This window comes from Limulus polyphemus, unplaced genomic scaffold (genome assembly GCF_000517525.1).
Source record: "Limulus polyphemus unplaced genomic scaffold, Limulus_polyphemus-2.1.2 Scaffold521, whole genome shotgun sequence".
NCBI classification, from domain to species: domain Eukaryota; kingdom Metazoa; phylum Arthropoda; class Merostomata; order Xiphosura; family Limulidae; genus Limulus; species Limulus polyphemus.
This window is the reverse complement of record NW_013666131.1, coordinates 369716-385107: the sequence shown is the minus strand read 5'-3', so window position 1 is coordinate 385107 and position 15392 is coordinate 369716. Positions and strand designations below refer to the sequence as shown.

Here is a 15392-nt window from a genome sequence, read left to right as displayed (position 1 = left end):
TTTAGAATTATCAAATACAAATTGACAAAATGATAATTTTCAAAATAACTGAAAAATAGTTAATAACAATAATGTAATGATTGTAATGTTAATTTTTTATTTCACAGTAATATGTAGGTACTTTTGAACTTTAAACTCTAAAGTACAGTGAAAGAAAACTTTTTTAATTGTATAATTGCACATACATTATACAATTATATAGTTTTAATATGTTAATATTATCTGCAAGATAAAATAAGCTCTCGTTTCTTAAAGGCAACAAATTATAATAATATTATCAGCAAAATAAAGTAAATCACATTTTTACAAATTTTCCATAAACAACAAGTTATTTTTTGGTATTTTGAATTTGCACAACAATGTATATGTTTTGAAAGTTTGTGCTTTAAATACATCAAAGATGAACTCTTCCACAGAGTAAATCTATAACTATGTGTACTTGTAAGCAAAGTATTCAGTTACATTCAAAAATTTTGAAATTAGCAATGTCTCCCAGAGGCTCAGTGGTTAGCCTGAAGGCTTACAATGCTAAAAGTTATAATTTTCCTAAATTGAAAATTTATTTCCTATATGTTCCTCACAAAATAGCTATTCTCGTTCAGTACTGCCCTCTATATGCAAAAAAATATTTTCACATGGCACAAGCCTTGAGCTCCCATGTACCCCACAATCAACTTGGTTCAACTGCATCTCGCATGTAAATTATCATGTGACAACCCTCCACCAGTAACAGCATGACACCCTCCTGATGCATGTGATTCCCTCTGTTTGATTCTACCAAACTATCACTTCGAGTTTTGGCAGAAAAAATGAAGCACCAGTTTTCACTGGGGAGGAAGGGTGAGAAGAAGTAAGTATCTATCGGAAATACATTTTCAGTATTGGAAAATTATAACTTCCAATAAATTTCATTAATCCTCTCACATAGCTAGAATCCCACATTCAATAAGTGGATGGACTGGTGCAAGGTAAAGAATGAAGCATCTGAAGAACATCCTAAAAGGGGGGATCCTCACAGTAGAGGATAATATGTGGGAGACTGTACCGATCCTGTACCAGGTATATTCTACACCCAGTGTGGAAAGAGGGAGAAGCATATTTAAAAGGGACAGAACAATGGTTGGAAAGGGATCTGAACCACCTGATACCTGAATCTCAATCTTATAGATGACAGTAACGTGGGTGAGAATAAAAAGAATGTGCCCCAAGGAAAAAGTGCATTCAAAACCCAGCCACCAAGAACCAATATCCATGTGGGGGTATGAAAGAGGATCATACTGATGGAAAGTTAACTGTGTGTATCATATATCACTATCACATTCAGGAGGATGCCTCCATAGTCAACCACCCCAGTAGCTTGGTGGGGGTAGGAAAGAGGATCATATTGTCTTTACCTAAAGTTCAGCAGACTAGAGGGAAGTATCATACCCACTAATCTGTGAGCAGAACACATGATAGCAAAGCAATAAATTGTTTCACTGATCCAGGAATCTGACATCCGGGTGATTGGAATAATAAAGATGTCCCACTCAAAACCAATCAAACATGAGCCACCCCCAGCACAATAATAATTTCGGTACATGAAAATCTTCGAGGGATAGCACAAGAAGAAGAACTGTAACCTGCATGATCGTCCACCATGACCCACAACACAGTAGCAGTGAACATGAGTCCAACTGAGTGAGGGAACAAAGACACCTGTAATACATGTGTGAGGACTTATGTTTATTGGTCCAGCTCTGAATGCAAAACCCAACCACATGTAGATGTGCATTGTTGTGGAGAAGAACAACACCTTTCTGATTGATGAGTGAAGGGCGTTTATGATTAAGGGCTTGATTTAAACATTCCAGTTGCTGACTATAGATCTCTGCATCGAGGAGTTTGAAATGAATTACTCCTTTGATGTCTCACCAAGTGCAAAGCATCACTTTCTGCGGATGGAGTCCAGGTTTTGAGGTCGGAAGTGGTTTTTTGTCTATGACTGAGCCATTGTTTTTGGCATTTAATATTTGCATAGAGAATCCATTTTTTATCACTGGTGACAATTCTGTCCAAAAATTGTTCACGCACATTACACACTAGAAGAGATGAAGCAACATTCACAAAAACACCCTCATGGAGTTTTCCCATATTTCTTAGATGTTTACATATTGTTTCATGAGAAACATGCAATTTCAGGGCCATTTCATGAGTGTGTTGCTTTGGGTTAGACTCCACAAGCATTTTCAGAATCAATATAAATTCCAACATGTCAACCCCTGCTTTCACAGTTTTTAAGGCTAAAGTCACCTGAATGAAATTTGCTGAACCATCGTCGACACTTATGAACGTTAAAAACATTTCTATATTCTTTGTGGCTAGAGAGGCATTGTTTCCCTTCTTGTATTAAAACAGCATTATATGCCAATTGTGTGTCTCATTGTGTGCCATCACTATAAGGGATTAGAGTATACTAAAATTTACACATTAATTTCTTGACGACCTAATATATATTTCTACAATTATGAATATTTAAAATAATCTTGTTAACATTTAAAATATAAATTATTAAATAGTAAATATAGATTTACGTACAATGATTAATGTATTTATTTATAACAAACATTTATAATTTTCTAAAGCAAAACATGATTCACACTTGTGGATCATAAATTGTATCATAAAAGTTTTCTTAAATTTTCAATTTGAATTTTGAAAAATTCATTATGAAGGCTATATTGCAATCACGGTCTATTCATACATAACCAATCACAGAGTTTGTTTTTAAAATATTATTTTATACTATATCCTTTATATAAAGGCTAGAAGAAAAAATTTATGTTGTTTTTGTATTTCGTTACATTCACAAAATAAAACTTCAAAAATTCTTATAGTGCATTTATTTATTCATTTATTGATTTTACTATTGTTCATTGAAAATCTTAGAATCTATAGCGAATCTTCAGATATGATTATAATTTATTATTTAAACCAACTAAAGCTTTGTACTTTCAGTTATTGTTCATGTTTTAGTGGAATGTTCATGAACAAACTGTAAAGCAAAATGTTGATGTCCAAAATTAAAGAAAAATAACAAACTTGTGTTATAAAGTCATTTATTACTAGTATTAAAATGTCTTTTATACACCAACAGGCACTAAAGAAATTAAATAATGAGCATAAAAAGTAGTTTGTAATTAGTATCTAGAGGTATAAAAAATTTGTAGCTAATTAATAAGTAGATTTAGGTTAATGTAAGTTTCTACTCATGACACTGAAATTTAATAGTATCTTAACACAAAGTTTGTGTTACCAAAATTATAGTAATAGTAAGATAACAGCAAGTCTTGAAACATGATGTCACATTTCATTTATATATTTTGCTTAGAAACAAACAAAAAATCAAGTAGTTTTTGCTAATTACATTACACAATCAAAATTAAAACAACAAAATGCTTATGAATTTATAATGATTTTTCTAGGAATTCTTTAAAAATGAAAATCAGTTTTTAGTTTTTTAAATAACAGTACTGTATAAAGAGTAGATATTATTAGTAATGAACATCATATATATTACCTGTACATCATCTGAATGACTTGAGAAGGTATGGGAGTTTCGAGACACTTCATGGGTAAAACATCTGTCTTCTGTATTTAGACTACTTGTGGTTTTTGGAAAACAAATTTCTTTCTCAGGAGGTCCTACCTCCCTACTAGGAACCTGAGTGGTGGTAACTGTGTTCACAGTAGACATCACTATACTTGATGATTCGGTCATGGGCTGCCTACCTTCCTGAATCCCAGGCTGTAAGATTTAGCTTGTGTTTTCATAAATGTTTACCCGTGTAACTTTACAGAGAACCTTTGATATATACCAAAATATACTTTGATCATCAGCTACATATCTTTTATCATACTTATGGTAATTGGTATTAGAGTGGAAAGATTAATTACTTAATTTGCAGGACCATAGTGATTTTAGTTTAGTTTAGTTTTTATATAATCTCTTGTACAAGAACTGTAAAACATAAACATACAATATAGAAACTGTTAAATGATCACAGAAATTCTCAGTAGTAATGTAGCTGTTCATTTGATGTAAGTACAGATGGTGTCCAGATTACCTACAATGTAACAAAAATGGAAATATTAAGCTTTCACAAAGCTAATTTATAATTATGGAAATGTAATGTTATCTATCTAGTGTATGCTTTAACTTTGTAATTTTACTTGAATTACTGAAAAGCAATACATTAAAAACTACTCTAGTCACACTATAAAATCCAAACAAACATTTAAATAATAATAAATAAACTTTTTCTATAGTACTGCTTAATCACTCGGTGTGAAAAATCTGAAATACATTTATGGTTCACACCGACAAAAATTATACAAATCTCTCTCTATTTTTCTATATATGTATGTGTATATATATATATATATAAGTGTGTGTTCAAACAGAAATGGGATTTTATTTCCTGTAAACCAATCATATCAAATATAACCAAGCATGAACAACAACAACAATGATGATGTTATGTAGGTAGCCAGACATCACTTCTCAACATAGTCCCTTCCCAGTTAAGCATAAAATATTTTTTCTATTATTCCATGAGCATTATCATACCAGTTTGGTAAATGTTTAGATGTTGTATAATGAATCCAATTTCTTCCAACTGCTTTAATATCATCAGTTGTTTAAATATGTTGTTAACACATACCATCCTTGATAGGTACAAAAAGATGGAAGCCATAAAGTGATGGGTTAGGAATTTTTCAATTCCACTCATTACATGATAAATGCAGCATGTTGTTCAAACTAATGCCATTTGCAACTGTCATTTTATTATTATGATAAATACCATCTACTATATATAAATAAAACTTTCAAGGTGACTAACAGCAGTTGTATATTGATCTATTAACATGATCTTTGAAACCTTGAATTTACTCATATTTAAAATTACAGAAGAAAATCCCACTTCTTTGTGAACATCTCTCATATAAGCAAGAATATTCTTATTGACTGAACTTGCAAAGAGATTTATTATTATATATGAAAAATACTGTGCAATTATTTGTTTGTGTGTGTGTATATAAGACAAACTAAGTTATATTACAAATTTGCAAAGTTATGTGAAGCAGACTCTTGATTACTTTAAATTGCTGTGACAAACATTTTTGACCATAAGAAAAATAAATTCATTTTCTTCAAAACTCTTAATACAGATACGTGACTATCTTTTGGAAAACAAGAGTTTACTGTTGATTCTTCATAATGTGTACTGCCTGAGTGAAAAAGGCCTTTTAAAAATGTGGCTATTTTATAAGTGGGGTTCACTACACAGCCTTTGTAAAGTGTGCTATAGATCCCAAGTAATGAAAACTGTGGCTAATTTAAAAGTAGATTTTACTATAAACTGCTTATAATTTATGCAGCTCAAATTAAATATCCTATCCCCCCTATGCATGAAATATAGCTTAAACAATTGCATAGCTGTTCACATACAATCCACAAACGAATGAAAAGTCAACAAATCATCATTCTATTCTAACACTGCATGGGGAGCTAGACTTAAATTAGCATAAATATGTACATTTTATTATAGCAAAGTACTGTACTATCTACATGCAGAATAGTTATTAATTGTTAGATTATATTACTAATTTAAACAACTCTGTGCATGCGACTATTTCAAACTAAAAATGTTAATACTTCATCAGTAGAATGTAGACTATGTAGAAAATGTTAAATACCATAAGCAGCTGTGCTATAACTATATAAGCACAATATTTTTACATTTTTATACACAAAAATAGGGGGTTCAGCTGAACTCCCTCAACCCTCCTGTGTAGGTACGTGTGTGCCTATGTAGACTCATCATTACTTCAGAAGTAGAAATCATTACAGATACTTTAAACTATCTGTAATCAAGAGTCTACTAAAAGGGATAAATTTACTGAAAGTAATGATATAGGTACTTACTTCTTAAAAAATTCAAAAATTACTGAACACAAAACATTATTTTTAAGAACAAATAATGTAAAATCCAACTACCAATATTCATACAGATATAAGGGAAAAAGACAAAGATGGCTTAAGCAAGTTTACAGGGAAGTATTCTTCTCAAAAGAGTGGGCATATAAACATAGAAGTATCTATCATAACAGACATTCAACTGAAAAAGGTAGAGCAAAAAGTCCAGCTATCAACAATTTCCTAATGTTCTTGCACTCAGCAAAGCATTTTTGTTGTATCTGTTGTGTTGAATTGTTTATGTGAAGATCAATTACTTTTATTTAGTGCACTGAAGTATAAATTGTTTCTGTAATCACCTAGAACTTTTCAATCGTATATTACATAGAACCAGGATATGAAGAAAACAATGCTGTAACTAGGGTAATTAAAGCCAAAACAATTACCAAAATCTCCATTTCTTGTTGTGCCAAGTTGTCTTTGTGCATTATCATATACAACAATAATAAATGAAGTGCTAATACTGAAATACCATGTTTTGAAATGTCTTGCATATAATTTTTCTCATCAAATCCAAACTTACAAAATAAATTTTCCTTTGGTTTGAAATGGACTAATCATATAATAACATGCAACTTATATACACCTACTACTAAGAAAATTAAATTAGATTATATTTCTGAATTTAGTTTTATTATTCCATACAGTCTTTCCTCATTACTGATTCATTCGAAGATTAGTAGCATAAGGTACATTCAAATGTTTTTATGATCAAATTTTATCACAATATATATATATAATTTATAACAATAAATATTCAAGTACATGGTAAGAAAATGGAAGCAAGTGGCTGACAACACACAAATTGGGTAAGCAAATTTCATTTTTCAAGTTAAATCAGGTTTTTGTTATTTTTATTGCCAAATTCACAATTTAGATAGATGACCATACTAGTGTTCAAAACGTTGTACTTATTCCAATATATATAAAACTTTTCCAACTATCTAACATAAGCTGTCAATAAATTTGAATATTACTATTTGGTGGGAAAATTTATCTTTTTATTACTAATATTTATTTAGATAGATGAGTCTAAAGCTATTTTTTTTGTAATGTATGCTGTGTGTGTAAGGAAATGAAAACCTAATGTATACAAAGTAAAATAGTGAAATAATTAAGTACAATCAACATTCAGGGAAAAATGACATACACAAATGCAGCTGCTAAAAGAAAAAAAAAAAGAGAACAAAGCCATAGTTCTAAGAATGTTCAACATACATATAACACACATGGATATAAGGTAGTATACAAAAAAAAAATATATATATATATATATACAAGAGAAATAACAATAAAACAAAACAAGAAAAACCTTTAGTAAGATAGCTGGTTCCACACTGGAGAAAGTGGCAGGGCCTACACCCACTACAACTGGCTTAGTAGCTGCATAATCCCTCACACCATGTGTTGAAGGCTCAATGGTCTCCTCTACCTCTTCAGTAGTTCCATCAGGCTTGGTTATCACTCTTTTTCTAGAAACTTTAGCATAGCAAGGGCCACCAGTAATAGATTTTTCTACCATTTGTGATGGAACATTACTAGACTTCTTTTCAGGGTAGAATGGTTCTCTACAATATTCTTCCATGCTGCTGTCAGATGATTCATTTTCCTCTGATGAAGAGGATGATTCAGAACTTGGAGAATTATGTCCACCTTTTACTAAAGGCACATTAGATTGCTGACTTTTAGCTGCTGTGACCAGTACTGGGTTGAGGTTCTTCTTCAAAGGGCTTTTTTTTGTTGTTGCTTCTATGTCCTTTCTACTGGGTGGAGGTTCTTTCTGTGGGCTACCACTTCCACTAACTGGCACAAACAATGGTTTGTCTACTCTTATCTTAACTTCTGCCTTGTCTTCATTTTCCTGGGTAGAACCTTTGCATGTGTTCTTCTTGTTTTCAGAAATGGGTGACCTTAACTTGTTATTTGGCTCTTGCTGCAATTCTGGTGGATTATAAGTAAAAGCAATACCTGTGACTTGTATGGTACCAGGAGACAAGTCTTCATGTCTTGTGACTGGAGATACATCACCAGAATTTTTACCAGTGTATGAAAATCCATATTCTTTAGGACTGTAAGCCCCTTTATCAGTCTGTTCTGGATCTTCTGAAACACTGTAAATGTATTCCTTGGTAAAAGGAGTATCCCCTTTGCCAATAAACATAGATCTTGGTTTTTGGCCATGTTTTTCTTCTGGCTCATCTTCTTCAGTTGCAAGAGCTAACGGGGCAGAAACTCGTGGTGTGCTTGTAACTAAAACTCCACTCCCCTCCTTAGACCATTCACTTGACTTGTCTGACACTGTCTCCTGATATTTAGAAGCTGGGGTAACTGGTGGTTTAATCACAAACTCATCTCTAGCAGCTTTTGGTTTATCCACCTACAATAAGTTCCACAGCCCAAATACTTAGTGTAAATTGGTAAGTCATTGAGAAGTTATTAAATCAAAGGATTTTGTACACCAAGGCATCATGCACAGGAAATGAAATTGCATGCAATATAAACAAATATTTATAAAAAATTAGAACTTCTATATTGTTTTTAATTACAATTGTGGCTTTGGTGCTAGAAAATGCATCTTAGAAACTCAAAAAGAGTCAGAAGATAAACAATAAACAAACATTGAACAGGATCAATAAAACAAAATTGAAAAGCAAAACTCAACACCTTTGGATATACATATATTTAGAGTGTCTATTAACAATGTAACAAAACATTATGTATAAACCTAGGTTCAAGTATTCAATAACAAAAGCAAATAATTATTAACACAGAACATAAACAGTGTCACTATTATTATTTCTAATTTTAGTATTAAAACCAGCCAATTTAAAGTCATTAATGCATTCATGTTTAATTGATGTGTATATTTTACTTTTATTATCCCTTATGCCATAAAATTATTACTTTTGGCTAAATTTGAAAATCCAATCCAGAAGACTAGTGCAATAAAGTTTAAAATTAGAAACAGGACCAACATTTAAAATATACAATAAAAATTTATTTGATGCATTAAAAGACCCCACGTTTCAGGAGTAAAAACATACATGACAAGCAAGTATCTTTATTGGGAAAAGATTTAATTTATTGTAATTTTTAAGGGTGGTATCAATATTATAGGTAAGAAATCCAAATTTCTTTTCAAAATTGTGTGTTATCACCAGTTATCCCTTCATGTAGATTTAGCAAAGAATTATTTAATTTACAGCACAAAATTTCTATTGATTCTTTAATATTCAATTCACTTTGAGTGTTAAGTTCGTTTAAAACTATTGTTTCATGCCATTGTATGGAATGACCTGTTTTGACAGTATGTTAAGCAAATGGTGAAATTAGTATGTTTTTATTATGTACATAACCTTTGTTTCTTAAGATATTTTAAATTATATTTAGTTCGACCAATAAATTCTTTATTTTACTATCCATAATTCATTCAACATTAGGTTCAATACTAGTGACCACATCTTTTATGGGTAGAATTTATGGAATTTCTGCAAAATTAAAACCTAAACTGATATATTAATTGGCCCGGCATGGCCCGGTGGATAAGTCACTCGTCTCGCAATCCGAGGGTCGCGGGTTCGCATTCTTGTTGCACCAAACATGCCCACTTGGGCGTGGGGCTAGCAACTCCACCCCGATAACAATTTGCTAAAGAAACTGCAACAAAAAACACTTCCGTTGGCGAAGTGTTGTTGTAGCCCTATATTCCACTAGGAACAACAGGAACAAAGAAGAAGAAGAGAAGAAGAAGAATATATTAATTTGCATGTCAGTAAGTCTGACATCAGACTTATTAATAACTATAAGGTTGCATAGTTGGAGCACTTCCGAAGTTAGCTCTTTCTTAGGTGTACATAAAGATTAAAATTTAATATCTAATTACTTATTGTATTGTTCATTTTCTTTTCTAATTATGTTCCAACAGAAATGTTCAAGATATTCTCTAAACTGCTGCAGAGACAATTTCTACAGACAGTAACTTTTAGTTTGGATATTTCACTTCTTTCTCTTGTATTTTGATCTTTAATAAACTTTATTTATTACAAGTTACAGCTTTTACAGTAAGAAAGACTATTTTTTAGAATGGGTATGATGTTTCCATTAGGGGTGTGATCATTCTTAAGTACACAAGTTTTAATGCTAAAGAAGGTTTTAGTATTTAAATTTTAGAATTGATAGTGGTTACTTATGCATGAGCATATCAATCATTAGGAATGTCTGGGGAAATAACGAACAAACACATATAGAAATGTGCTTGAGTATTTGTTAATTGTGGGGTTGTTTGATTTTATTAATAAGGTTTCTCTGATTTTTCTTCTGTTAAGAAAAATTGTAGTTGGTTTTGATCATATGTTCATGGTCTCAGGAAGAGTTTTTTGTGTTCTTTTAACCTGATCTTCAAGTTGTGTCCTGTTTCACCTGTGTAAAAGGCTGGGCAATTGTTACAATTTATTTTGTAAATGTTTTTTGGTGGGGTGCATTCATTATATAATTTTCATTCTATGGGTGAAAATGAATCTAGGGGTGATATTCAGGTTTTATTTATGTGCTAGTCTTTTCCAAGTTTCTGATAGAAATGCCTTATGCCCAATTATGTCTTCTTATAATTCTTTAAATTACAACCTTGGCAAATACTTCAGCTGGATTTTGGAATCTTATGTTTCCAAAATAAGCACCCAATTAAAAAACACTTCCTACAACACTTACATAGTTTAAACAGTAATGTCATTACATCTAGCTTCGATCTTGTAAACCTACTCCATCAAATCCCTTGTTATGAGGCAATACATCTTACTGCAGAAATTATTTCACAAGACCCCAAAAAGAGAATCAACATAAAACAGGAACACCTAATCAAACTATTACAACTAGCCATGTTTATTTGCTTTCAATACAGAGATTCATACTACCTTCAGTTACATGGACTTGCCATGGGAAATCCATTATCAGGTACTTTGGCTTCTCTTCTCTTACATCACATAGAACAACATGCCATAGTTCACTTCTTTATATAAGCCTGCATTTTGGCTTAGAAAGTAGATCACATTTCTTACAGCTTTACTTGTCAAGATGAACAAACAAAATACCTTCAACACATAAACAACCTACACAAAGACATACAATTCACAGTTGCAAATGAAAATAATTACACAAAAATTATTTATTTGTTAACATCACATGACCCCCCCCCCCAAGGATTCAACACTAAAGTTTATAGAAAACACACATGCAGCAAAAATGACAAACTGGTTTTCTAAACATTTGATCCACCAGAAGCTAGGTACTCTAAAAAGCCTCCTAAATTTAGCATATACTATATGCACCACAGAAAATATTAATGAACAAGCAGCACACTTAAATCAATGCTTTACTAACATAAACCAGTTCCCTACTAAAGTAGTTACAGAAACCACTAACAAATCGAAAAAACACAGACAACAGACACTTAATAAACTCATAACCACTCCAAAAAACAAAGATACCTAATCATCTGTACTATTCATATACAGAAAATACTAGCATATCTCTATCAGAAATTTGGAAAAGACCAGCACATAAATATAACCTCAACATCACACCTAGATAAATTTTCACTCCCTGGAATGAAAATTAAACACCTGTTAAGAAAATTATGTAACATTAGCACCTCACCAGGAAACGTTTACAAAATAACGAGTAACAACTGCTCAATCTTTTACATTGCTGAAACAGGATGTAACTGGTTAAAAGAACACAAAAACCCAATTCCCAAGACCATGAACATATGAACCATAGTTTCTCTGAACAGGAGAAATATCAGAGAAACCTTATTAATAAAATTAAACAATCCACAATTAACAAATACGTAAGCACATCTCTATATGTGTTTGATCATTATTTCCTATACGTTTCTAATCTTATGCAAATATTTTGCATAACACATGCCATTTTCCCATATTTATTCACTTTTGTTTGTTTCTTCTGCTCAGCCATAAATAAATAATCTGTCAATTCATGTGGATTGATATGCACCTACATAAGTAATCACCATTAATTCTAAAATTTAAATACAATGTTAGACTGTTGAATGTTGATTTAAATATTAAAACTTTCTTTACCATTAAAACTTGTTTACTTGAAAATGATCACATCAGTGATCAAAATGTTGTACCCATTCTAAAAAATACTCTTCCTTACAGTAAAAGCTGTAACTTGTAATGAAATAATACTTATTATCAGTAAGCAAACTAAAAACAAAACTTTAATAATTTTTAACTTAATTTTTTTTTTGGAATGAAAGTTGCACATCTTCCTTTTGCTTACATGTGATATTGATGAATTTTATTGAAATAGAATTGAAAATAAAAAATACAATAAACAACTGGACATTTAGCTTAAATCTTTATGTAAGCCTAAGAAAGAGCAAACTTCTGAAGTACTACTACTGTGTAACCTAAAAGTTTTTAATAAGTCCGATGTCAATCTTACTGACATGCAATTAAGGTATTGAACTTAGGTTTTGATTTTGCAGTAACTTCACAAATTCTACCTTTAAAAGATGTGGTAACTAGTATTGAATTTAACATTGAATGAATTATAGATAGTAAAATAAATAATTTATTGGTCGAAGAAATATAATTTAAAATGTCTTAAGATACAAAGGTTATTATGTACATGATAAAAAAGATGCTAATTTCTTCACTTCCTGAACATGCTGTCAAAACGTGTCATTCGATACAATAGCATGAAACAATAGTTTTAAGTGAACTTAACACTCAAAGTGAATTGAATATTAAAAAATCAATAGAAATTTTGTTCTGTATATTAAATAATTCTTTGCTAAATCTACATGAAGGGATAGTTGGTGATAATGAAGTTTTGGAAAGAAATTTTGGATTTATTGCATATAATATTCATACCACCATTAAAAATTAAAATAAGTTAAACCTTTTCCCTATAAAACTATATACATATAGCTACTGAAACATGATGTTTTTTAATAATATTTTAATAATAGATAGTAAAATTAAAATTATTATTAAATATCATTGCCAGGATATAATGTTGAAACAAAATATTAAAGTTGAGAATAATTTGACAAAAGAAGAAAAAAAAAGCTTTATAGTCTTTAAATTATAAAAGTAATAATGTTTTTACACAAACTGACAAAGGTGTGTGCATAGAGGTGATGAATAAATGTGATTATATTTCTAGTGTAGATTTATTATTAAATGATGGTTTACATATTTCTTTTAGAAGAGACCAAACAACAGTTTTATAACTTGATAAAAAAAAAAAATAGTTGATCAATGTATAACTTTGTCTTCTGAACATGAACAAAAAAATCTTATTCCTTCCCATTTTTGCCACCCTGCTTTTATGCTTTATCTGAGATTCATAAGTGAAACAATAGTTTAGACCTCTTATAACCAGTATAGGCATCTCATCTTAGTATGTTGCAAAAGTACACTGAGTAGTAAGAATAAACATACCATTACAAACTCTACTGAATTTCATGAGAAAATTAAAAGCATTAAATTTAATATTTCTGACAGGTTGGTGTCAGGTGATGTACTTTCATTGTTTACTAAAACTCTGATAGAAGATGTGATAAACTGTTTTCAGGAAAAATTGTTCTAGCTTCCATTTCTTTATCTCAAGTTGTTGACATCATTATTCTAACTATTTTTAAATTATTCTTTCAAATTTAATAAAAAGTATTTTGAACAGAATATTGTATTAATCATGGGTTCCCTTCTTCCTCCACTCCTATGTGACCTTCATATGGATAGTTTCAAATGTATTGCTTTTGATAAGGCCTTTTTAAAATCTGATTGTTGGATTAGGTTTGTGGATGATACATTCTTGATTTGATGATATGAAGATACTGAGTTAAAACATTTGCCAATTATCTAAATAATGTTGATCTTTCTAAATCTGTTCATTTTATGCATGAGATTGAACAAGATAACCGTTTACTATTTTTCAAATGTACTTGTTAGAGGAAATAATAATGGAACTATTTCTAAAACTGTTTACTGAAACTATTATATTCAGTCTCCATGCCACCATATGAATGATCATGTCACCTATTTTATCAAAAACTAGTAGCTTTTCATACTTGTTCTTATTCTAAGTTGTAACACAAATTAAATTATATAAAAAAACATTGCTAATTATAGAAGTTATATGTTGACATCACTGAAAGTATAATCCCATTTTTATCAAGAATTCACTAGATTAAACAGGTTTATGATAATAAATTTAACAGTACAGTAATATTATCACATGTACAAGGTATACCTAGCCAAACCACCACTGTATTCAGCTAACATAATTTCATTTCTATATTTAACAAAATTAAAACAATAGTTCCTAGTATTAAAGATAATAAGAAAAAGATATTCTACATAAAAAAGGTAAAAATGAAATTAGGTGTGAAAGCAATAAAAAGTATATTGGTCAAACTAAACATGACTTAAAACACTGTTTTAATGAACATAAGAACTATGTATGTTAAAAAAGAAATGCTAATTTCTACACTTGTTGAAATGGGTCATTTGATACAATGGTATGAAAAATGTTTAAATTAACCTAATGCTCATAATGAATTGAATATTAGCTTTGCTAAATGGAGATGAAGGGTAAGTTAGAGATAATGCACATCTTGGAAAGAAATATTTATTTCTTAAGTATAATATTCATACCACCCTTAAAGATTATAATGAGTTAAACCTTTTCCCAATAAGACTACCCACTTGTCAGCTATGTTTTTATTCATGATGATAGTAGCATAAAGCTACAGAAACATCAAGTCTTTTAATTTTGGCTGTCAGCCAAATAAAAATTTTGTGCATTTTAAATGTTGGTCCTATTTTTTCCATTTTATTCCCTTTGGCTTTTTTTACATTACTTACACAAAACACTGTTTTTTTTTATTCCTTATTTTCATCTACACAACACTTTGGTCAGACTTACCTTTCCTTCTAATCTAATATTCTGGTTTCATTTTTTTGTGTTCACAAATGTAGTATCCACAAAAATAAACACATTCATTTAATGCATTTATCCTTATTATTGCTTCTAATTTCACTTTTACACCAGTTTTGATTAGCACGCAAAGTCTGACTCAACAGCAGCAGAATTGGTAGGAAACTCTTTATGAATATGCATTATTTTATGAGAAATTCATAATCTATAGTTGGATAACATTCAAAGAAGTTATCATTGGTTTTGGAAGTAGAGCTGGGTGGTTGTTTATCCCAATTCAGACAATGATCATGGCATTGTTATTGTACATAATCTCAAAAAAAAAAAAAAAAAACTTACAATTTCTAGAATTTCTGTAGTAAACCTTTGAGGAAGTACTGAGACAACAAGACCTAAAATTTCT

At 30.5% G+C, this 15392-nt stretch overlaps 1 protein-coding gene across 6 annotated transcripts in view; it reads right to left on the bottom strand.

Annotated features, from left to right (window-relative positions):
• LOC106458840 (band 4.1-like protein 3) overlaps positions 1 to 15392 on the bottom strand; it is a 198313-nt gene that overhangs the window by 28600 nt on the left and 154321 nt on the right. For all 6 annotated transcript variants that reach the window (XM_013918392.2, XM_022385187.1, XM_022385189.1 and 3 more), the window contains 2 exons: positions 7332 to 8396; positions 3560 to 3787 (listed from right to left, as the gene is read on the bottom strand). In XM_013918392.2, the coding sequence (XP_013773846.1) occupies positions 3560 to 3787; positions 7332 to 8396 (1293 nt within the window). The remainder of the gene's footprint in view (positions 1 to 3559; positions 3788 to 7331; positions 8397 to 15392) is intronic.